Source organism: Bombus pyrosoma, linkage group LG13, assembly GCF_014825855.1.
Source record: "Bombus pyrosoma isolate SC7728 linkage group LG13, ASM1482585v1, whole genome shotgun sequence".
Taxonomy (NCBI): Eukaryota; Metazoa; Arthropoda; class Insecta; order Hymenoptera; family Apidae; genus Bombus; species Bombus pyrosoma.
The window spans coordinates 7,933,507-7,960,104 of NC_057782.1; the positions used below are offsets into that span (position 1 = coordinate 7,933,507).

General features: G+C 44.7%; 1 protein-coding gene across 1 annotated transcript in view; it reads left to right on the forward strand.

The window, feature by feature from the left end:
* Window positions 1-26,598, forward strand: part of LOC122574217 — a 52,389-nt gene that overhangs the window by 15,821 nt on the left and 9,970 nt on the right. The window contains exon 3 of the mRNA XM_043741543.1: window positions 24,098-24,286. Within this exon, the coding sequence (XP_043597478.1) occupies window positions 24,098-24,286 (189 nt within the window). The remainder of the gene's footprint in view (window positions 1-24,097; window positions 24,287-26,598) is intronic.

Below are 26,598 nucleotides of genomic sequence, written 5' to 3' on the forward strand. Positions count from 1 at the left end.
GCCATGGACGTATTTGTGTTTGCACGATGCTCGAAAAATATTTGGCTAGCAGATCGTCCCGTCCGGACGGAGCAAGGAGCACGGGAACCGTCACGATTGATAGGCAAACGATTCTCCGAGACGGAAATAAAATTCGGAGGAACTGTTTTTGGATCGAATACGGCAAAGTTATTTCCGTTTGCGAATAAGCCGTGCTGCTCCGCTTTTATTATTCTTTCCCACTGCTTCCCGAGATTTTGCGGAATTTCTCTTTTTGTGGTATTTTTCGGTAAGTCGTGGAGGTTCGCGTGGCTCGTAATGAAACGTCGATCAGCGTTCTCCATGGAGAGTTCCGCGTGGAGGACAATAGGCGTCGCTCGTAAAATTTTTATACGTCCGGTTCTACTTAGGCCCTACCGATGCGACAGTCTTTCAATACCAGAAACGAAGATAGAACGTGGGCACGCGTCAAACCTTGTAGCTGGCCGAAAACTTTCCACGCTGCGTTGGAACTGTTTTCATTATCGCCGTACCGTAGATTGCAAACATATGTTTGATGTTTGATAACGCCATGGATGGCCGTGGTTCGCGGATCTACACGGTTGCCTACTATTTCGAGCAAGGAACGCGCTCGCGTTACAACGGGCAGCACTATTTCGTCTCGACCCCGCCCATAGACCGCCGCCTATTATTAAAATCCTGCAGCACGATATAAACTCTCCCAAAAATAAAGCTGCAGCATCGCGCTCGACGCATCGCTGCGCGAGTTTTTCAAATCCGTTTGCCTCGCTCGCGAGATGGCTAAGATCGTTTAGTTGGAACAACGTTGAATCTCCAATTGTGGAGCGAATTATATCGAATCGGTGAATTTGATTCCCAAACGCGAGTCAGAATTTTGTTATCCTGCAGGATAAATAAAGGAACGAAAATGACGGCTGCGATCACTGTCAGAAGAACCACGGCTGTGTATTTGCATTAGCTACGAACACGTCGTCGAACGCAACGCTTATTTATAACTTTTTCATCCGGCGAGTTCTCTTATCTGGCGCCTTGCCATCGGTGCCCCCACTTCCTTTCTCTTCATAGCTGCTTCTCGTTGCAACTGCACAGCACGTTGATCACGACCGGCACGGTAGCATCGCGCTCTTCGTCCTACGTTCGGAGCTGCGTTATTTTACAATTTTACGCCGACAGAGTATCGTTCTACGTTTCGGACTCCAACAACGATCGTCGAAACGATCGAGCAGTCTCGTGCTTTCCATCTTTCGCAGCCGCGCGTTGTTGGAGATCTCGAAATTCGCGGTGGTAGCCTCGCAGATTTCTCCGCGGGTCGGACTTTTTTTGCGTAGCCAGACACGGGAAGACATAACGAGAAAGAGGACACAGGGGAGAGACAAGACGAAAAAGCAACAGATGCCCGCTGATCGTGGCTAATCGATTTTCGCGCTGTAACGAGCCGATTGGTATCAACCGGCTCGATAAACTCGACAAAGCGTGACAGGAGGTTGCAAAGGCCACGACGCGTGACGCACCGTGCAGGTTACGTTTAACGCGAAATGCCGAGCCACGCTCGGTTATCCTATGGAAGCTCGTTACGTAACGAACTCTTTCTTCGCTGTATTCTGGCGATCGATAATTGCCAACTATGTCTTTATAGATAATGCGCGAGAGAATGTAAAGTAGATCGATGCACGCGCGCATCTCGCGAAGGATGCAGCTCTCGTGATTACTCGTCCTGCGCAAGCTGGAACGATGTACAAGGTAGAGCTGTGCAAATTGGCGTGCACGTTGCCGTGCACGTTGCGCTGCTCTCTTTCGGAAGGATGCAACCCGCTCGAGCTGCCGCCGTTCCGTACACCTGTTTACATGGGCGCAGCGCGCGGCCACGTTCGTATTAAAAGGATTTAACGTGGCGTATATCGCGCATCAAGAGTCACGTTCGAAGAAGCGGGTATTTCGCCAATGGGCTAATATTGCAGCCAGTTTTATTCGCCACCTTTAAATCCATTTGCAGATGCGTCGTTGGAAACGTTCATTTTTTCTTTTATTTATGAGACGAACTTTTTAGTTACATAAAAGATATCACGTAGAAGGAAGAGACACATTTTTATACATGGATAAGTTAAGAACAAATGTTCCACATGGAACAAAGGATTCATTTCTTAGGCGTCTTGACGATGCATTTAAAAGAAAATGATTCGGGTCGGGTAGACGTTTAGTCAGACACGGTATAACACCTTCTTGACCAATTTATTTCTAAATATAACGCTTGACATTATTTCTCTGTTACTTAATACGCGATGGCTGAAACCGTTGCGTCGTAATTTTGCAAATCGAGTGGCATAAGACGTACCTGTAGAAAGATTATGTCTGGTAGCAATACGTAGGCCCGAAACACTTTGTTACTCATGTTTATGCGAATGTTGCATCGCGACGTTGGAATTTTTGTCGACTTATTTTATTTGTTATTTCGTTAAAACATGCGACATACTTGTCCGCGCATTGTTAGGACGAAAGTGCCACGTGGCCTTGCATCTTTCAAGGCACGCGCTTATATTCGAACGGTCCGGTCGTCATGATTCACGAAGAAAGTTATGCGGGCCCTGTCAAAATTCTATACACTTTGCCCATTGTTCTGTCATCGCAATTAAAATACATCCTATGCAAGTGTGTTACGATCTTAAACGATGCGACTCGTTTCGCTTCCAAAGCAGTTCGACCTAACAACGAAAGTAGTTTGAGTCGCGACTATCGACGTGGTCAGACAGCAGCTCGAGTTTGCAGCTGACGAAACGTAGGTAAATACGAGGCTATCGATCTCTGGATCGTGTCGCAACCGCGTTTCTCGATATTCCCTCGCATTGCGACTCTGTATTCCGTGTTTCCTACTCTTGATAGATCCCACCATTGTTCCCAATATTATAGTTTCGTCCCTTCAACTTCTGTCGAGCAGAAACCAATAAGTGTATCTGAAAGTAGGATTCTCGGCGAGCTCTTTGTTCCACTTACATGCGAAAATTTCATTTCAGTCTCGAAGCATAGATTCGGGAAATCCGAAACTTGATAACAAGTTGCCCTCGTGTTCGCCAACCGTTTGCCTCGAGTCCCGAATCTCTGATGGAAGCATGAAGAATATGGAAATATTTTGCAGAAATATATTTTTATAACTGTCAACTTCTCTGCTCTAAGACAGCTTGATCTAATATTCAAGAATTTTGCTGTACACAAAGCGTTTCGCAAAGTAGCGAAACCTGAGCAACATGTAATACTTGTAAATCGTGAAAGCACGAAGATTATCGATGACTACGATAAATTGCAACGATGGTTGAGAGTCAGAGACCCTTGTTTCTAACACTCTGTACGATTAACGATTCTGTAATGGCACAGAAGAGAGTTTGGAACGGTCGGTTCATCGAACCGAGTGTGGTTGGAAATCGGAAACAATTCGCGAGGGCCGCGAAGAAACGCATCGCGGTTACTCTGGTCGCGCGATTACACGATTCTCCAAGTTCGTCCATCCGACTGTCCATTCGTCTGTACATCTGTCCATCCGTATGTCCGGCCGACCACCCGTCCGTCTGTCCGTTCGTCCGGTCCACACTCGCGTTGCTTCGTCCGTGGGGTAGCTGACCTAACAGAAGGGGTCGTTGCACTCGGTTGGGCCCGCTTTCATCCCCTCCACCTCTCTGGTTCTTCTGGTCAGCCTCGCGGACCTAACCGCTCTTCTTCGCCTCCGTCGTTTCCTTCTACTCTCTCTCTTTTCTTTCCATCTCCTCCTCACCTCCCTTCGCTTTTTCCTCTCTGTCTTCTTTGGCCCGTTCTTCCTCGCGTTTCTTCCTCCTCTTCTTCTGGCAGTTCGTTGGTTCGCCGCGCGAAGAGAGAGCCACTTCTTCGACTCCCCTGCCCTTCCCTTCTCTTGCTCGTCCTTCTATCGTCGTACGTGTGCTGTTGGCCAACCTACTCAACCCCCGAATGTAGCCGGGTCCAAAAGAAATTATAGTTATTTACCGTCGGCTCTTTCGGATAGTCGGTTATTTCGCGGTAGTTGTTCCCTCTCGTGTAGGCATAACTCGACTTGGGAACCGAGAGACAACTTCTTTGCTCAGTTCAGCGGAGGGATGAGAGTCACGATAGAACGAGTCGGCCCGGGTAACGAAAGAAGAAGACGGATAGACGAAAGAGAGGAGGAAGGAATACGAAAAAGATACGGGGAAAGGACGGGGGCTGGTAATGCCGGTGATGTTGCTGCTGTTGCTGCCGGTTCCACTGATGCCAGCACCGATGTCGAGAAATGAGGAATTTCCTTTTTCTCCTCTTCTTTTTTCCTTTGACAGGGGATTCGCGATAAGTATCCGCGTATACGACTCGCTTATCTCGTCGCGCAATTTCGAGGAAATTATGATTCGCCGTTCGGGATTTCGCTGATCTACCCGGTGCGGGCCTTTTCTTCTCGCCTTTTGTACTCTTCCCTTGTTTTCTCGCCTCTCGTCTGTCGTCGTGTAGAGGACCGACGGATTAAAGCGTACTTGCGAGCCAAATTAGACGAGCGAGGGAATTCGCCAGTGCCGTGTATTGCGCGCAATTGTCACCCGGATAAAAAAGGAACGATCGCTCCCTTAATGTCTGACGCAACGCGATAGTCCGTTGGAAAGAAAGAGGAACGAATCGCGGAGGCCGTGTTGGATGCAATAAAAGCAACCGGAGGGCAGATGCAACGACTTCTAGATCGTGGTTCCTTCCTTTGGTTTCGTGATCCACTCGGTAGGAGTCAATGCCTTCTCCTCTCGACGATGGAGCGCACGGCCCAGGGGAGGGGAAAAAGAGGCCCAAGGAAATCACGCTGTTTCGACGGGATTCACGAAGCGTGCATGACGGAAATGCAGCGGCTCGGTTGTGCAGCGGTGGCACGAAACCTGGCCAAGACAAAAAGTTCCTCTCCGCAGGGGAGGAAGAGGAAGGAGGAAGCGTATAGAATGAAAACGAGAGAGGAAAGAAATCTGCTTGGTTCGAAGGGGGGTATATCGGAGGAGACCGATAGAGGGGAGCCAAGAGAAAGAAGGAGAAAAAGTTTTGGCGATGTGTGCGCGCGTGTTCACACTCGGAGAAGTCGCGACCAGGCTAGAGGTATCTTACACCAATCGTGATTATAGCCCTCTCGTATTTTATTGCAGCATCGGTCCACTCTCTTGTCCCCTTGTAATTTTCATTTCACGGACTCCTGGCGGACCCTGGACTGTACACGTAACCGCGTTCGAACAACGCGGAAGACGAGACGTCACGCATGTCGATGATGGTAGTAGACGACAGTTCGACTACTCGATTTGCTAAATTCATTGGATCGATGGGCGCGTACCTATCTACCATTGCCGGTGCCATTTGCTGTCACCTCTCGTTCCAGCTACGTGACTAATCTGACTAGGCTGAAACGAGCGATTTGCCAGTTTCGATCGTCGAAAACCCACGAACAGACGTTCACGGATAGAGCTATAAATTCTTTTTGTAAGCGGAAAAATGGGAAACGGCGTTATCGATTCGCGCGACGCCGCCATTCCGCGAGCAAACTGCAGATGTAACGGGCCACGTGAACTATTCTCTCGCAGATTTAGGTTTTTAGAGCGAAATGGCGCAGTCTGGTTTATCGGGTGACGTAGGAGCCGCGGCGCGATAACACCGCTTGTTTGCCATGCGTTCGCGAACCGCTCCAGACTATGATAGAGATTAACTTATCTCGACTACGAACCACAAGGAAGTCTCTGTCCACTCGCCAGTACTATGTCAATATTATTTCAGTGACCGACGTCGTACAAACAACCCGGCCGAGACTTCAAACTGCGAAACATATTTTGCCGCGACGGACGTTTAGACTAGCGCTCTACGCGTGGCTTCATCGAAACAACAGATTCATACCGCGAGCTCCGATTCAAACGCGAGAAAGTTAGGAGCGCGTTTCATTTCGAATTTCATTCTGCGCGAAAATTAAACGATAACATCGCGATCGATCTCGAGATTAACGTTTGAAACTGTTCTGCGCGTGTTTTGTTCTCCACACGTTAGAATTTCCATTTCGAACCGTTATCTAATCACGAGGCGCTGCTCGTCCTCGAAAATTTTCAGGTCTACGCACGATCGCGTCGGGGAACGATTTTATTTCGACCGCTGGAGTTCCGCGGATTACCCCAAATGAATCGGACCCATTTGCATGCGCGCCGTTCGGAATACGAAACGGAGTGCAGGTATCGCGAAGGGTCGCGGAAATTTATTTTAACGCGCGTTCACAGGGCCGAGAGGAGAGAAAGGGCGTTTCGCAAAGAGGGATGAAATAATTTGTCGGACTGAAATCGCGAGAACCGAGGGGAAACCGAACTCTCTGGATGGTCCAACGAACCGGAGGAGCTTCATTCACGGTGCTCGCGACGTTCCAAACGAGCGCGTCCGCGTTCCTTTCGTCGTGAGACTTAAATTATTAATGCCAGTTGCTTTGGACACTCATGCAACATTTATAGGAGGCGGAGCGGCGGTTCGAGAAAACACGAACGAGAGATTCGCCGATTCGCCGTGAGCGAATTCGCTTGACCTTTATAATAAAAGCGGCCCGAAAATAAATCTAGTAGCCAATTCAGTGAACACCGCTCATTATAGTTCGACGATACGCTTCTCTTTCTTACTCTTTTTCCGCTACCGTACCGACACAGACGCTTTATAGATCACATGTTCCGAGTACGTACACTATCGTTCGTCAGCATTCCGACATTTTCGCCGGCTCGTAACGGTATATTTCAATTTGACCAAAGTGTACGAATTAGTGACGAATTGACAATTATAACATTTATTACCGTTTTTGAAATCACCAGACTACAATTTACCCATATTACATTTTAAAAAACACAGTAATATATTTTACTGTTTACTACATTTGGTAGAGTTCATCTCCATTTAACATTTAGATAAATAGTTCGTGTAACTGCGATAAGTATTAATGTCCTTTTCGGTAATTGTGATTTTTTCTTCGTACGAGTTAATATTCATATAAATGAATTCTATCGGCAGCAGTTCATTTAACTCAGTGCCCGTAATTAAAATTTTGTTTCAGTAAGCCAGGCTTCTACCGTATTACATGTAGTTACAATTCAAATATCGCTGGTTATATTAACATCAGAAGTCGTCCTATCAGATTAGGATTTTAAGTATTCGAAGATAAAGACCAAGTAAAAGAATAATTTTACGAAATATGGTAATTATAAACGCCAGTCTCTTCGTTATATCTCATAAAAATCAATTTGATTTATGACACGTATTTAACATACTTTCGAACATATGGTATATTTGTGGTCGTTTATTTGTATAGAACGTGATTCGGAATATTCTATTTCGCTATGCGATTACGACAAATCAATATCTTTTCCTTTTCGTTAGAACACTAGAAATTCAGAAAAACTTGCAATGTTCGCAGCTGCGCTTGCATTCGTTCCACTCAAGAAATAGATTCGTCCAATTAAGTCATTCGAACTATTCTAAAGCCTTTGTTCTAGATCTATAATTTTTGTGCAACCCGAAGCTTAAATACACGCTGTTTAGAATTACGAGATGTTCATCTAAACGATAGTTTGGTTAGCCTCGGATTAATGTTCGACGAACTTAATACATTTTCAAGAACTCTCGATGAATATCAATCTCGGCGTTGAACGTTTATGAGCACCACTCATCGAGCGACGCATCGAAAACGTGGAGTGTCCTCCACACGGATATTTTGTCGAATTATACTCGACTAAAACGACGTTCGAGATATTTTCGAAGAGTTGACACGACAGGTTCGATCCCTGTCACAGACAAACTGTTTAATCGTCACCGTTTCTACTTTTTATTTCTGACGTGGTACGCGTCATCGAAGAACGGCGAGAGGTTGAATTTTTGCACTCAGAAAAGTGTACCATTTTTTATCGATATATCGTCTAAATACACTTTCATCGGCAAAGCCATTCCGTTTCCCCGTGTTCTCGTTCGAATGTGTCCAGGCAACTCATGACTGCAGTTAGTTTTGACAATAATTGGTACTGTTATTATTACATGTTATTATTGTTATCGTTGATGATAATTAACAGATACTGTCCATTACTCGCCAGTGTACGAAAGAAACAAGCTTAAAGTTACATACACATGCAATAAGCTCCGATAAAATAGATTTGTAACAAGGTCTTCAAAGGACGATTTCTCCTCCAATTTTCGAGAAGGCTATTATTATACTCGATTCGTTTATGATGCATATAAATTATTATGCCAGATTCGCTTCGTTTGACGAGTTCCAACCATCGTTGTTCGCTTCTCGATCGCTTCGTTGTGTCTTTCGACGTGTTCCGTTGTAAACCATCGTTCATCCGCCTTTTTTCGGGACCAACTGTTGTTCGAGCTACCGTGCGCTACGCGCAAAAAGACGCGAAGAGGAAGCGTGGAAAAAGCGAGCGCAGTATCGGCAACTGCAGCACGGCCCGTGTCATTTAATTAAAGCTCCTCGGAAGGCGAACAACGTAGCGGGCAATGTTTGAAAATTTAATTTAAAAACTCATTTCGATGCAGCAACGGGCCGCGTCTCTGACACAGCAATTCTCAGATTAACGCTTCCGCTTTCTCTTTTTCTGGTTGGTCGTACTTCTATTTTTCATTAGTTTCCGCATAAATTCCTTCGGGCCGCCTCTCACCAGTTCCTCGCAACAATTTTCTTTCTCTTAACGTAGCCGAGAATTATCCAGTCTTGTTATCTCACCAATTGAGTGGAGAAACTTTTGTCCGCCTAGCGGTAATTTCAAAGTGTCGCGATAAATCTGTGGTGAAATTATTAGAGACTCTGACTCTTGAAAAAATAGTTTCGTTGATCGCGTGAACTTACATTTAATTACGTCTTCGTAACACAGTTCCTTGTTAGTCTCTACAAGAAGCGTTCGCCGTAACGAGCAACTAATTTATGAATTGCGTCTTCGATGAATTTGCATCCGATTTCCCCACACCATTCTAACGTTGCATCCTCTGCTTCGTTATTCATGTGCGAATGATCTCCGGCCACTGTCGCATCGAAATATTGTAATCCGTATCGTGATTGCTGAGACACTGTATATAGTTGGCGAGATTTTCGTTGCACCGAACGTAACACGAATTCCAAGGCTTTAAACGAGATTTAATAATTTCCTAACGATTCGTCAGGGTTTGCCTTACTTCTCTCTAAACGTCTTAACATTTCTGACCAGCAATGGATACAATGGCGAATATATTGCTCTTTTGGAACAGAAGTCGAAGAGCGGAGAAAACTTACTTACTGATTGATCTACGTAATACAAAGGTATAGAAGACAGCGTGTATAAGACAGCAGATATACGGAGCAGATTCCACTTTCTTAAGACGTTCCCTCTGTGGAGAGAAGAAAGCGGTCGATTATAAGGAAGACAATAAGGAAGATGTCAAAGGGGTTGGACGATATTCAGGGGGTTAACAACGGTTTCCCTGGACAGAAATCGGAGATTCGCCATCCGGGAGTAGGATATAATGGCGTGGACGGTGCAAAGCTGGCGGCGGAATATCGCGACGGGCCATCTTTGGTCTTTGTCTCGGTGACCTCTCCGACGAAGATTGCTTTTGGGTATTATACGAGAGACGTGGGCATAATACTCGCACTACCTGGCCGACTGCTTGTGCTACCACTATTCTGTATACTAACGGTATACGGCGCAACGTGTACTCGCATAACGGGCGACTGGTTTATGGCGGCCCACTAAGGAGAACTAAGCTCCCTCTATCCGAGTTACTAGCCGGTTTTCTACTAACGAGGCCTCGAGAAAGCCAGATTGCGATTTGATACGTCGCTAAAAAAAGGCGCGCCACGCCGGATCCTCCCTGACAATTCCTGGCATGAGGTCATGGCTTAATTATTCACGCTCGCTTCGCTATATTTTATCGACGAATTTGCTAAATGTTAGCTATATTTCTTCGGAACTTTAATACCGGAGTTTCTACGGAATAATACATAGATGGCCAGAGGCTGGCGGGACGCGTTTGTCACGAACTTTCTTACCACTCGCCACCAACTTTCTCCGTAGCGAGCTGTTTTTCCTTTTGATTATTATCGATAGCTTCTCAAGTTAGACGCAAAATTTTGGAGAAAACATCAGAGGCGAAGATGATTTACGTTAGACAGCTTGAAATACGACAAAAATAATTCACGGTCACGAGAGTTTGAGAAATTCTTTTTCTTTCTCGCTTCTGGATTTGCTCGCAGTCTCTAATCCTAGAATTTCCTTACGAAACGCAGGACGATGCGAGACGGATGACGGGGAGTAGCTTCCAGAGGATTAAACTAGCATTTCGAGAGATCAGATGACATGATCATGGAGGAAGAGAAACCGGCACGAAATGATTCGTTTATGTAGTTTGTCCTGATTTTTCTCTCATCAGATAACGGGCTCATATCGCAGGATACGGAGAGTCACTGCTGAATATAAGAAGTCTGACGATCAGAAACGCGTCAAAGGCATGTTCCGCGACATCCCAACATCTCGTGGAATTTAGGTTAGGCGATAATGGCGCTTGTACGAGAACGAAAAAAGCATTTGTACACTCTGTACACGTCACGGTGAACCTTGATTCGTTCCGTGACGAGGTCGTTGTCTCTCAACAGACCTTGGTAATGAATATACCACGTTGCGCCATTAGAAAACGACCTCGAAGAGCGTGGATCGACGCCCTCCGGAACATTAGACGTCCTTTAGTCGTGGCGAGTACGGCCTGATAATTTGATCAAGTTGGAGTCGTGAGATAGATCGACGCGTTTCTAACACGAGTCCGCCTTAGAACCGGAATAGAACGAAACTGACGGCCGGCTGCGACCGTGGAAAAGTCGGCCAAGATCAACGAAAGGAGGAGTGTTGGTAATTCGTTTACATTGAAGATGGTACATTTTCTACCTTCGAATCGTTTCGATTAAAAACGTACGATAATTCATGAAAGCGTTTAAACGTTGGTAGAAACTTTTTATCGATATATCGCGCGCATTGTACGAAACTAAAAATGTATCGTGCAATAAATACAAGTAAAAATATTTTATAACGCGTAGAAGATTTCTATGGTAAATGTTCAAATACTTTCGTGAGTCAGTCGGAACAAAGAAAAAAGAATCCTTTGTACGAGTGAACATTTCACAGTTATAGAATGTAAATGGGTATTCATCGATATCGTTTGCGTTTATTGATACGTTAGTCGCATGATCGTATCTTTTACTTTTACACGTAATTTTTTTTTTTATAACAAAGAGATAATTGTTTTTAACGACGCGAGAAATATGGTTGAGGCTTATCGAAACCGGTTATTGACGCGTGCTCGGCGAATAATGTTGCATCCGCCAGATGGCAAAGCGAATGAATTCGGAATTTGCTTTTATCAAATTTGCATTCCAAACGAGTCGCGGCAAAAATTGTAGTTTTTAGAGAAATGTGAAAATTATCGGAACATTGTGTCAAATTCTGCGGTGAAAGCGATTGCTATGGGACATGGCGCGCGAGTTGAACGTTGCGGTCTATCAAAGCCGATTTTATTTTCACGCGACGATAAGCCAGCCTTTGAAACGTCGAAATGAATAATTACGTTCTCACAATAATGGTAATGGGAACAACCTGGCACGCTATTTCCGTCCGTTTGTTTACCTCTTTATTTCTGACTGCAAACCGGTCGGCCGGACGTTTCTCTGCGTTTTAAAATTCAAAACCAGACCTGGCTCGCGGTCTTTTGTTCCTCCGCGTTATCTAGTCGTTCTGTATGTTCAGTCTCGTATACCGGCTGATCTCGTAAATTTCCGAAAAGACGGTAAATTGGGGAAAAACGTAGGAATCGAGATGGAGCGGGTCTCACAAAGGAAGTTCCAGTTAATAATTGAAGCACGGCCGGAAACCGTTGTACCGTCCTTGGTTGCTGGAAAGTATGTTAAGCAACAATTTCACTGGCCTGCCGTACGAGTCCTTTATTCGTAAAAGACTCGTTTCCGTCAGACTCGTTAGACGGCGATATTTTCTTTTTCTTTTTTTTTTTTCTTTTTTTTTTCAATAACTCGAAAGTGTTCACAGAGCTCTGTGAGTGTTCGTTAACGAAATACGTCGGGAGAAGAAGGTTAAATTAATTAATCGACGTTTATTATCAAGCCCGTACCGTTGACCGTACAATTTCAGATATTCAACGGCGGCTCTTTATCGTTTGATGAAAAGAAATAGCGGGACGCCGGTGAATGCGCGGAAGAATGGTTCCTCCATATTTCATGCGTCACGAAGATAGAACGAACGTGATCGAGGCTCGATATTGGCAGCGAGAATAACGAAAAGTCGATCCCCTGCGAAGAACGAATACGGATTTTCCACTGGTGGAAAATATTTTTAATGTATCCAGGATAAAAGAAAGAGATACACGTGCACGCGGACAGTTGATATAAATTGCATCAGATTTCCGTTTTTTCGTCGCTATGAGTTGCAAACGTATGAATAAAAGAAAGGCGATATAACGTCTGTTATTTTGTTACTTTGTCGTTGCTAGCCAAAGAATCCAGTTGGCATTTAAGGTCTGCCATTGCGGGGCCACATTTGCAGCCTCTTAGGCTTGCTTAGACACTTACGTAATGGTCAGAACCGGTGTTCGGGCGAGCGTTACGGCAAAGTTGCGCAACTAAGCCGGAATAATAAGGATCCTTGATCGTTCTAATGAGGCCAGCTCGAAGCGACCGTCTGCGACCCTACCATTAGAAAGCAAAAGTTAAAGCTGTCGGCTCATTCTAGTCAATCAAGATTATTTCCTCCCGAGACGGCCTTGGTTCTTTTTTCTGTCCGTCTATTACCACGAACTACGCTAGCGAATCTCGTGGGCCGCGCGACGTCCAGCCATCCTATCCACGCAAACAATGCGAAATTTCCAGGAAATCGAGAGCGGAATTCAACAAATTAGTCGAAACGAATACAACGTTCGTTCATTACGCGATTCAAAGAATTAATTGCCGATGCAATTTTTCAACGAATCATCGATTGCATAAACTTTCGCAATTAATTTTCGCTGATAATTTGGAATTTGTTTCGACAATCGGTGCGATTCTGTTGACGATATTGCGCTCGTAGTTTTAATTAGAAATTCCGATAAAGAGGTATCGAGTTTCTTCGTTATTTATCCGTGACTCCTGCAAGCAAGGTTCGATCGCTATCTCGTGGCGCAAACGACAGAGTTTATCTAATCTCTGATATAAAAGTTAATCTGTACTAACGTCCGCTAGAACGTACCCTAACGTTCATCTCTGATGTTTAAAAATGGAAAATGCGAATTTGAACGAGTAGAAATCTCGTAATCGTGTGCAAATTTGTACGCTCGAACGACGATCTCTTCGCAAACATAGCTCGATTATCTTCGATGTCGGAGTCTTGACGGGTTAGATCGTTTCTTTCTAATTGCGAACGTCCTTCAAAGTAATGTGACCGTCTGTAACCTCTAACGGTGCTGGTAAAAAACTAGTCGTTGAATAAAGATCCTTATCCTTGAGTGTCTAGCACGTTACTGCTGGAAGGGAGAAGCAACTCTCGAGGAGTCTGCTAATGCGATCGCGATAGACGCGATTTGCGAGGTACATCGCGTCACCGTCCACCTACTACATTCTAAAAATCTTCTATTCTACGTAAAGTTGCACGCCATTTACTTTGAATTTTGCGAAAAGTTTAACGTAACGTTTCCACGTCTTTTTTTTTTTTTTTTTTTTTAAGAATATTTCATTTCCCGTTTGAAATTTCACGAACCCGTTATTTTTAATATTCCTGTCTCGAAATTTATACAAAAGTTTAAGATATTAAACTGAATATATCGGCGTTGAAATGTATACGAAAGTTTGAACTTTGAAATCTTCCAACTAACTTCTACGCTCCTTGACCATACATCTCTTGTTATTTTGTAGCGAAGATATCGGAAAACCGTCCGGGGTTTCCGCTCTTTAGATCTTTGCATGGACGCGAAACTTTAAAATATTAAATTAGATATTTTTATATGGAACTTTCGCGTCCAACATACCAACATTTTAAACTTACTTCCGCATTCTTTAAACAATCGCAGCAATTTGTTCGCCTAGTAGGGTGAGAAAGTTGGAAGGTTCGATCAATATTTCTCCCCGTTCGAGATTTTTCTCATACGCGTGTTTTCGTTCGTTTCTCTTTACACTTAGTCTAGCTAGCAGTGGCGGCATTTTTATAGATGCACGTTCCAGGAAGCAAAATATTTGGTTAAAACGTTTGCAACGGTACGGTGTTGGCTGCGTTGGTCGTGAGCAGCGTTAGGAGAGGAGAAATTCGAAAGTAGAGTGATGAATCGGGGAGGTGGACGATCATGGTCAGACACGTTCGGTGGGCAGCCATGAGCCGTGACGAGTCTGTTCGTGGGCGTAACGTAAACACTCGTTCGCAGACTAAGCAATCGAGGCGCGTTTGCGACGCGTCTAATCTTGCGGCCACTTGCACAGTCTCGTCTGCGTACTCGTAAACCCGACGTTTATGCGGACCACCAGACCGAACTTTATCACGCCGACGTTTCCGCGTTTCCAGGAAACGAGTCTCTAGTAGTCACGAGACGCGATAACGTAGCTCGACGAAATCGAGCTACTTGGTTAGGCGAGCGAATAAATTAACAAACGAAACGACAGCGACAGGTTCCACGTAGTTTCCTTGTTCGATAGTTACTCCGATACGAAATTAAAGTTCTATGTTTAGCGGTCGAATTCGTGAGTCACGATGAATGTGACTCAATCTATTTCTTTCTCGCATCAATTGACTCATTGTCTGAGCCGTATCAAACATGGAAGAAATTAAACCACTTAAGTCGCGATTGAACGAATCCAGACCGTCAAACTCGCGTTCTGAAATAAAATAGCGCGTCCTGATTTTAAGCTGGATATCAAAACACGTCAAGCATTTGCGTAACTTTTAATGGAATTAACTGGAACGTGCATCGGGATACGAGGCGCTTTCGAATCGTATTTAAGATTCCGAATGGAACGTCGCGAGCGCAGGATGCAGAAACGTGTCGCGAAACGAGGAAATTCCCAAATGATAGCGAGCGTATTAACACGCCGCACCGTCTCGGTAGATGCGTTTGATCAGACGTTGGAAAATTCCAGTCGAGTCACTTTGACGAAAACAAGCGAAACTTTTAATATCACGAACCTGATCTTGACGAATCTTGGAAATTGGAACCGACCGCGTAGCAGATAAATAATAAGTGAAAGATTTCTCGAACAATAAAATTGTTTGTTAATTCGTTGATAAAACAAGCCATCGGGCTCTTGTAGGATCATGTTGAAAACGCGTTAACGCGTGGTATTTTCGCGAGAATCGCGAAACTATCGACTGACCGAATGCATATTTTTAAGCGGCTGGCGTAAACGCCATTAGATCGCGTCACGATCTATGACTCAATTCCTTTCGACTCCGCTTGACTCAGCCCAGTCTGTCTGTGCTAGGCACGACCTTCACAGTGTCACTAACCTATGTTACCGCGCAACTGGCCAACCAGACCCGTCTAATGCGTTCCCATCCACTGGAAGAACGCTTTGGACACGTTAATTCTTGATGTATTCCTAACACATCAGTGCCAGACTTCCGCTTGGCATCTCTTAGCCTTGAACTAGCATCGGGAACCTTGAGACCGTCTACGTGGGTTAGAAGCCACTTGTCCTATGAATAGACGTCGCGTACTGCCAGAATCTGCAGGCTGGAATGCGAACGAAAATATCGTTTCTCTACCGTACTTTTAAATCCAATGATGATTCTACTGTGAAAAATTTTACTTTTTTTTTTTCCTCTCATCATTATTTATAGACGCAACAATGCTCGATTATAGATCACTATATTTAAAGGCTATTGGTAGGGAAACACGATGAGTCACATTTCGCTCCTTTCATAAAAGAGTAATTTTTAAATCCACTACGTCGTCAAAGCAATTCCAGGTGAGAATTATTTTCGCGTTTAATTTTCAGACTAAGTATCGTGTTTTTGTCGTCCACTCGAACGTTCTGCCAGAGTGGCTTTTACATCGAATTGTTTTATGCGAATAAAATATTTTTTGCATTGCAGTTTGAAGCGTCTATTCTATTCGTTAACGTAGCGTTACATATTTCATGAAACACTGGATTTTCCCCGTTGAGAAGATGAGTAATGTTTGAATTACGACTGGATGGTGTCTTGTCAGAATATTGTTAGCTTCCTAGAAATCACTATTAACTGATAACAAATACGTTTCCTTCGTTCTAACCTTCGATCACGTTTGCCACTGCTGCGAGCTCTTAGTATTCGATATTCGCGTATTCTTTGTCTTTAAATGATCGTCATACGACGTCGATGAGATAACGAGAATCGCTCGCGACACTACAGAGACCGAGTCAATTGATTAATTAAAATTCTTGGAACTTTTCTCCTACAAGATTCTCGTAATCTGAAACGATAAAAAGAATTACCAGATTCGAGAAGAATTCGAACGGTTGTCTACGATAGTTTCGATGTTGCGTCGCGAATTTTTTAACCGAGTCGAACGAGAGGCATTTGCAACGGACGTTAGTCGGGGTCTGTGACCAGCGGTCAACGACGAGGATTAGACTCAAGGCCGAATTAGAGCGACCATATATAGTCCGTCTCTGACGTATTCGAACGAAAACGTGAGATATCGTAACAATGTACAGTGTTTTAAAACGGACGTCGAACCGCGAAAAAATTGCCGCACGCTAACATCGTCTGACGCTTAATTATCGAAGTTAGTAAATTTACTTTTTGAGGTAGAATCTGTTATTGAACGGTATGTATAGCCGATAGATATTTTGCGCATAAAGCGTAGTACGGTAACTGGAATAGTTAAATCGATAGTCGAATCGTAAATACGTCGCATATAGCAGCGTCGCATCCTAGCAACGCCGCAGAAATATTTTTATTCGCCTTTTAGCTTGAATTTTCTCATCGATATGCAGCAGGTCTACAATCACCGTGACGATCTGGAAACGATCGATGGATCGATCGGGTAGTTGCGTAACAAGAAACCGCAGGATTTCTGAATACTCGAAAGCACGATGTTTACAGCCTACGCGATCGTGTTTATCGCGTGACTTCATTCACCCGTCGAATGCCTGTCTCGACTATTTTCATTCTTCGAACTGGCGAGCTGTTGAACGTCGCGAGAGCGTGCATACGCGTGAAACACGAAATAGCTTGGGTGGTCTGGCGAGAGCGGCGTTAAAAGAAATCGCAGCGAAATAAGTTGCAACTTCTCGAACGCCTCGATTCTTTAGAATTTGGCGAATCAAAAAGAACAAGTCATTCGAACAAGATCTCGTCTTTCGTCTACGGGGAATACCTTCTCGACCGATTTCTCAGTTCTTGGAAGCATCATTGAATGACTGTTTCGCGAGGCATGTGGAAAAAAAGTCGAGTACGTTGATTCTATGGAATCTGCAGAGCCAAAGGAACTCGTAACATGGATCTTTTTTTAACGTTCCGTACATCGTCTACGAATGATACATTTATGATGGATGTCTCAATGGGACGCCATTGAGTAATTTCAATGTGAGATACGTGGCAAAAAATCGCACGCGGACCAAGCTGCGAAAGATGGTAGTCTGGCTCGCGCGACTCGCCGATTCGCGGCAAAGGTGAAAGGCCTGGTATATGGGACACCGGCTGGCCAGAACTCGTCTACGTGGTATCCTTTTCTTGACGGTACGTCTACAGGACGTACTGGAAGGGAGAGGATCGCGAGACGAGGGGCTCGGGGAGTGATTTTAGCCGTACCTTTTATGGGGAAGGCGAACGACCACCGAGAAATCGGAACGCGAATCGCTGGACTATGCTCTTCTTTCGACTCGCTTGTTCGAATACTTTCTAACAAAGATGGGATGAGACCGCGATCGCTTGTCCTCAATTCGACGGAACTCCATTCTCCGCGATTCAACGCTGTATCTTTGTAGGAGGATGTTTGGAAACGTGATTTTCGTCTTGCGATCTAAGTGATCTAAACATCCAGCGATAACCATCGCGCGTAAGTCGTACAGTACGTAGATATCTTATACATACTTGAAAAACGGCTGGTGTCGTATAAAATATCTTTATGTACATATACAAATCGAAACTTGTGATATCGAATGCCTTGTACCGGATAATGCTTCTCGAGTGTTTAGACTTAAAATGGACGATTTTATGACATTCGCGTGCTGTCTGTAAAATATAAGCAACGCCTGGTTGAAAAGAAACGCATAGAGAAGGTATTTAAAAAATGATTAAAAAGAATATCCGAGAGAAGCGTTTGACGAAGGAAACGTGTAAAAACGTAGCGGAACAATGTCGCGGAAAATATTTGAAAAACACGTTTAAACAAACACGAAGGATATAACCACGAAAAATCGAGCAAAAATTCTAGGAACTCTATTCACCGACGGTCGTCCGGTTAATTGAAATTGGTTCGATTTTACCAGCGGAAAGATCGCCAGAAGGCGTGGAGAACATTTAGCGAGCATTCCAATCGAACTGGTCGCGGGAGAGCGTGGTCGGGAGTGGCGGTCGATCGCTTCCTCGTTCTGCCGGTCTCGAGGAGAATCGAGCCGAGAGCACAGCGTCGACTAGTTTGTCGGGCGAGCCGTTTAGCATCCATGTAAAAAAGATTCCCGATGATGCCCGGACATCGTTACTAAGCCGTCGCTACGCCGGTGTGAGCGATCTAACAGAAAAGGAACGGGAGAAACGCACCGTAGGAGCAATGCCCCTTGGGTCAGGGTCAGTACCCTTTGGCACAAGCTACTCGAACCGCAGCCACGCACGTTCACGCACACGCGCTTCAAACTCGCGCCTGCACACGCACACGCACACCTGTGTAGTGCTGCCTTTCGGTACCGATAACTAAATCCGTCCTAACAGACGAACTCTTGGACACGCGATTTCTCTGGAAATTCGGCGATTTCGTTGCGTGTCCTTTTCAACGTATGCGACGAATTCAATGCAACGCATTAAACGCAGCGAATTCGATGCAACCAATCCACTGTCTCTTTTTTCGAGGACTAACGTTCGTCCGTTTACGTTCGGAACGTTCCACTTATGTTAGACGGTTAACCGATCGACCATCGAAGCGGTCTTGTTATGCAAAGAAGTGCGCCTAGGTTTCGTTTCTCATTCGTCCAGCTGTAGAGGCGGCCGACGCGATCTGAAATTGTAATCGTAACGTGTCGTCGTGCTGTTCTGGATTACCGTTTCCTACGGTCGGTCCCTTTGAGCGCTGATATCGCGATTCAAAGCTTGCTAGACAAGCCACGCGTTCACTTGAATGAAACAACCTTGGCCAATCATTCTAGGAATTTATGTCTATGTTTACGTCTAGCCTGTGTCTAGCCAAGCCGAGCGTGACTAGGTACTGTCGTCTTTTCTATCGTTCTTCTCGAGGTCGTCGTCTGGAACTCGTATACGCGCGTGAAAGTATTCGAGGTTTGTGTACGTCGTGAACCACGTAACGTACGTCGTGTACGAGCGTGAATCGAGATCTTTTATCCTTGTTGGCTCTCGTTAGAGGCACGATGGCATTAGATAACGTGGATGTAACATCGGAAGATGAATCAACGCGCGAACGACGCGGGATAACGAGTTGAACCGTAGCAAAATATGCGAATCGTTATCGGCTATCTATCTATTTATCATTTTCAATTTTATAACAGTTCGGTTTACGCCCTGAATTAATTATTGTCGCATCGACAATTACTGCAATTTCATACAACTCGACATCTATTACATAATTATGATTTAAATCTAATTCCGGTATCGCTGAACAAGCCCTGTGTATCCTCGCTTGGCGTAACGCTGTCCGAATCGATAATCGTTTGATCGCAATTAAATCGGAGACGAAGGAGTTGGCGGCGAAATTTTATACGGTGTTACGTAAATCTGCCTGCTTATCGATCCGACCAATCGCATCCGCGATGAATGAAATCCGTTTCTTTAGTTTTCAAACTCCATTGTGTAACGAGCTAACGATCCCTCGTATCTTTTAACAGCAATTTTATTATTCTTATTATTCATTTAATAACGCACGAGATCGAAACTTTTTAGTATACAAAGTGTTACGATTAGTCGTAGCTGGAACTATCGTAAACGCAAGAGCGCTCGATGCTGTGTCACTCTTAGGCTCTGTGAACTTTCAATAGCGAAATACGGCTGCGAATAATCTTCAAAAGGAACGAGCAGGCGACAGTAAAAGAAGAATAAAATGGAAAGTATTCGTCTAAGATAAGAGGTCCGGATGCTGGTGAAATTACGATGCTCGTATCATTTCATTATCCTGCACCCTAAAGGGATATCCATTCCATTAATCGGGTAAACGAATAAAGCTGGTATCTCGTCCGCATACCGGGGATTTCAGGTTGATAACTATCCGATAGCAATTAAAACGAAAAGCTAAGATCGGCTGCGAACTAACAGCTCTGTCGGAATGAAACGTGTAATCAGGTTTAATCACATTAATCCACGAGCCCCGGTACGCGGTGGCAATTAAGATGATACGTACCCGGTTCGAAGCGGTTCCCTTCTCTCGTCGAGTTCCCCGAAGTCGATTCGCCAGCAGCGGAGCTTGCGACTCCCGCGAATAAGGGCCGGGTAATGGTCAAAAATCGATACGCGTGTCGATAAAATTGTAGCGAAAATTTCCGGTAAATTACTGGTTGTCGGGCTACTTTCTTACAAGAGGAGTTTCTTCGTAATCACCGCCGCGTATCCGGCTCATAGGCGCTAACTTTCTTACGCTAACTGCGTGGACGTCGACCAGACAGATGGCCCGGTTCTCCATCGAGGCAATTAGGGAGGTAGCGGTTGCTTGTAACGAGGAATCTTCCCCACTCTTCATGCTTTCGATCTTTACAAAATCGCGTTGATTCTATACGAAGGCCCATGGCAGATCGCGAACTACCTCCTCCTTCTCGCGATCCTCTTTGCCCTCGTTCCGATAGCTACGCGACACCGCTTCGAGAGTGTGTCGAGCTTTCCAACCTCGAGCACCGTGTTATCTTCCGACGCACCTTTTGAATACCAAGACTCATCTTGGAGTGCAATACACTCGATCTACCAATTATTTAAATGAAAAGACCACTTTCGTGGATACTGGGTTATACTCTCTGGAACGTTGTCTCGTCCCGAATTCGAGAATTCGCCCGATCGATGAACGTTGTTCCCCGCGATGTTCCACGAACTATATCGGTATGTATTCCGAGCGAGACTTGTGTAAAGAACGATAGAGGAACGAGATAAGAATTTCCAGGCAAACGTACCTACACACCGTCATGTTCCCATGACGCAACGCGGTTTCTATGAATATTTCCGGAAGAGCCGAGTCGATGCTCTAGAAATTGAGAATTCTCACGGTTGGCTACTTTTGAAGATGGAATAATGGTAATTTATCAGACAGTTTTTATCTTCTGATTGTAAATCTCCTTTGCAATTAGGTTATACCAAGCACCTCTTAGACATCGGACGATATCGACATCGGGAAAGTCTACAAAAATGTTTACGTTCGTTTCCTGTGGTCTTCGATCACGTTTATCGTTTGATTAATCAATAACGTCTTAAAGCGCCAAGTACTTGCGTACACGACATCGATGGTGAAAAGGTTAATTAGTTGACCATCCTCCTTAATTAGTTGCAATCCTCTTCCAACCTCTTCTTTTTCAGCTTTTTTTCGTGTTTCTGTCGAGCACCCTTAAGGACAGAAAATATTTCTGTTTCGTTGGAACGTACCAAAATGGTAATTCGTTTAGAAGAGAGATACCAAGCAGGCGTGATATCTGCTTGACAGATTCGGTCTCCGTAAGCGTCGTAATCGTAATAAAGGAGTAGTTAAGAGCGGACCGAGAGGCCGGAAATAATTTCCCTCTCGATGTCGCCCCTTTAACGAACCCTCGAACGTGCCCCGGCGTTCACCCTTTCTAAATCAGTGACGATCATCGAGAGGCGAACGAGGCAATGAACCAATCAGGCCTTCGATCGGGAGGGTTGAGAATGGGGTCGCACCCTGCTACGCCGCTTGGCAAGACTGCCGTCCTGAAGACAAAGAACTGCTCGGGACACGAGATGCACCGTATAGCGTATCCGCTTTTGAAAAACAGGATGTTTCGATCGAAATATTTCTTGGAAAATTGTCAGAGGATGTGCACTTTGTGAAAAATCAATCGTGAGACTCTCCGCATAAAAGAAACACGTATAGTTCTGCGCGAAAGTATTCGTCGAAATCTTTTGGGAATATATCGTACGTATTATACGGAACATTTCAAATTTTACTCACATAATCACGATAGTCGTGCCATATAACAACGCTATACAAAGAAATTTCGAAATATTTTATATGACACACACATAAAACGGTAAGTGATCAAATACTTGCTTGAGCGACTATACATCTCCTGTGTCGAGTTTAAGTATAATATTAAATTTTTATCGATACGCCGGCTGCGCGGTTTCCTGACATTTTCTATGCGTGGTTGCAACCCGCGGGAATACTGCGGTAGATAAAACGCTCTCGATGCCTCTAACCAGACGAAACGTCGTCATGGAAATCTATGGGAAAACGAAGACGGCAAAAGGTTGTTCGTAAAGGGAATATAAGTGATAGCGTTACATCGGTTATGTCCCAGAGACGAAAAAATCTGCTGACAGTAGACGTTTCTTGCAACGTTGTAAAGACGAGAAAAAAAGAGAATTTTCACTTGTAAAACGACACTCGTCCAATAGTATTTGCCCTTTACGGAAAGATTATTCGCGATAAGCGCCCCTCGTTAAGCTTGATCCGTCGATAACGCGATCGACAGTTCTGCAACGAAGCCGTTGAATGTTTCGCGTGCCTTCTGATATTTCATTCTCCGGTTATCTGTTCTTATCGGGCGTCGTACTTGTCGCGTCACCCAACGCCCATTACCGACTATCCTCGGCGAACACCTCGCTAGAATCGAATAGAAATAAAATCGTAAAAGAACAGACGTTGCTCGACGAATCTCCCTTTCCTCGATTTGTTAGGGAAGCGAGTGATGAATTTCTGCTTGGAGGGACGCCTAAGGAAACGAACGCGGGGTAACTGCGGCCCGGGTGTCCCGTTTCGCTGTCAATTTCCTTGACAGATAACTGCTCTTCCGTTATTCGGGATCAGCCCGGGAATTGTGGCTCGATGAAACCGGAGGCTATGCGTATGCATCCATCAACTAGGGTGACGAACGTACATTGGTGTCTAGAAGCCAGAATAGAATGTCGCAGATGTTGACCCACTTTTACATTTTCAGCTGCAGAAAAATTCTCCAGCGTGGAAAGGAGTGACGCGATGGCGAAAATCGAAGTCTCGCGGTTTCAAAGTAGGATTAACGCCTCGAGCAACGGGTTACTTAGCCGAGCAAAGCTCGTAAATCCAGCGTAGATTCGGTGAATTAGCTAACCGCGCAGCGTCAAGCTCGCGCCGCTGTAAATTCTCAGATTAAAAACTTTTAATCGGACTCTGACTGAAGCACGGTCCGTGAACCTTGCCACTTTGAGACCGTATTCCCACGCGATTACGTGTTCGTAGAAAACACCAACTCGATCGACCGGTTTTGTTGCTTTATATGATTTAACGACAGATGTACGAATGACAGATCGATCCTAAAAGAATCGATTTCTGACTTAATATATGCATAATGATAGGTACGTTTATAGTAGAAATTTTGTCTCGTCGATGATACAACTATGACAGTCGCGCAATTGGATTTTTTGACAGTATCGTCGTACTTCTTCCATTTGCTATCGTACTAATAGTAACGTTACGTGAATTTACGGGCAAAATTTCATTTATTGGAACGAAATTAACGTCCGACTAATTGAACTTTTGCTGGTGAATTCACTTGTCCGAACGTAAGCACGTATTACGTGAACGAAAAACAATAGACAGTAGGAGGGGGGACGGGGGGAAATCGACGCTCCTCTACTATATGAAATCCAATTATATAAACTGTTTGTCCGGTGACAAGTTCAGATAAATGGAGTTCCACCGCACAGAGACTACGGGGAGCAGATATCTCAGCTTCTTTTTCTTTTGGTTTCAGCTGGTGAACGGCCTCGACAGACCCAGGTACATTTGCGAGACCGAGGTCATGGAGGAAGTAAACGTGGCCAGCGCCACTCCGGTGGAGTACACTCCTCCGGGGAATCATACCAATAAAAACGCCAACGGGAACATCATCACTCTCACCCTCAAGAATAATCATCTTATCGTGGAGACGGAGGAGCGAGCAGTGAGTATATTAGAGATCATCAATGACAGAATTGCAAATACTATGTCACAGGGTTACGTGTTATCGTATCTCGGAGAATACTGGTCGATTCGCGGGCTTCTGTCGACGTTAATGTTGCATCGATCCAAATTATTTCGCGGTTGAAGTACCGGGGCGGGGGGATTCCATTTTGTTGACGGATAAAGGATTTCTTCCGCTGATCCAATTACACGCAATTCATTGATAATTGGAAGGTTGCATCATTAGCGATCCGCACGGCAGAATAGACAAAACCAATTGCAAGGTGCATTTCATGGTTCGTGTAATAATGGAAATGTATGTTAATCCTCGTGGAAGGTGAAGCTGATCGAAACTAGAGACAAAAGGCCTGTTAATTAATTTTAGAAGAGAAACAAAATACGGTAAGATTTCGATTTTCTGAACAATATCGGGTAGCAAAAGAATATGAATATGTATTTTAAATGTACCTCAGGCTTTTCACTGATTATTAATTAAATATCCTGTAGATTTTAACTAATAACGGTAGTCGAGTCTCATTACGCTGGTAATGAAATTTTAAAACATGTATCGTATTATACGTAACACGTTCGTAAGATATTTTTGCGAACCTGTACATGTAACAATGTGCAACGCGTTATTATATTTCATGCAATTACAGTTTCGTACGAAAGATGACAACGTTTCGTTCGATTACTCGAGTCTTTTGTAATTAATTGATTCAGGCAAATCGAGGTCGTAGTATTAATTTGTAGAAATCGATGAACGATGGTTTGTTCAAGGAGCTACGTAAACCTTCGCAACAAACGGGTAGTCGGTGTCTGAAATGGTTCTCCGGAGAATCTAACGAACATCGATTGATCCCTTTACAGCTGACTGTTCCAGAACTCGGTCGATCTTCGAAGATACGAGGAAACGAAGGTTTCCGATTCGTCTGCTGGTAACGTGTAAAGTCTTTGAAACCCATGTAATCGGCATCCCATGTACAATAAAGGCGCAACAGGTGCGGAAAGGTGGACAAATTGACAAATTGACATGTCGGCCGGAGAAAACCAGCCGATAGCTCGTTGCCTTAAACTAATTGACCCGATCGCCAAGCACGCGTGTGTTCGTTTCTATTAAGATTCGCGAATTCGTATCTTTTATCTCGTAATAAAAACATCGAGCGATCCGCGATTCGTGCGAATCGATCAGTGTACAGTACGTTGGTTTATAATATTTTTCTCTGTCGTAGCCACGCGACGTAAAGCGCTAACAGTTAACCGAATGCCGGATCAGTGCCACACAGGATTAATATTTCTCTTTGTTCGAGCGAGTCGGCCACGACATCGTGAAATCGATCCGCCAGCCAGAGATTCGCGCAGCTGGGTCAGCCGGTGGCTCCTCTTTGACAGGGATAACAGGCTCGCAATTATCGGGATTCGTACGGCCCTGTAAGGTCGAAGGTTACCAGGCAATTTCGCCTCCGCCTATCGTCCTACTTACCGGCTCAGACTTATCCGTGGAAACTCATCTTGCCAGGGATTCGCCAAATCCGCTGGGTCAGAGCTTCGACTATCTTTACCCCTCTTACCTGGATATCGATGTAATTTCATCGAAACACCGTTTGCGAGATACAAGTAATCCCAGCTGGATATTTACAGGATGACCAGTTTCATTTTGAAAGTATTTCATCTCGTGGATCGAATCGGTCGAAATGAATCGGAAAAGTGTCGACGTCGATGGACAAATTTTTCCCGAGGTTCAGTTTTGTCCTTTCTTCTCGATTCCCTGTCCGTGGCCGTCTTTAGGTCGTAACCCTCTTTCTTTCCTCCCAGACGGCACGAATACACGAGCAAAGTGCGCGCACCCTAAGCCGTCGAAAGCGATCGAACAACGAAAGGGCGTGGATCCGAATCTGTGGATCTCACGATCGAATCCCTAAATCCGTGATAAGTCTTTTCGTAACATGCACACGGACAGCAAGTCCGTTAATCGACAGATAAACGAAATTAACTCGCCGAGACTGGGGACACGTACCTACATGAGAGCCGAATGTTCGTGCTTCCGCAACGATAAAAAGATACGATCGAACGGTATCGGTGAAAAGAATGGGAAGATTATCACTGCGGATACTTCAAGGGTATTAGCGACGATAAACCGGTGAAACGTTTCGTTTTCACTTGGCGAATGCAAGGGTGAGAAATCTGATCCGTTGGCAAACAAGTTAGAAGGGAAGACTTTTTGGGGTTGGCCAGTGACGTCGCGACGTAGGAACGAGACGTCTATTGTCAGACTAAGGCAGTAAGAATCGATACGTTGCCAACAATATCAGC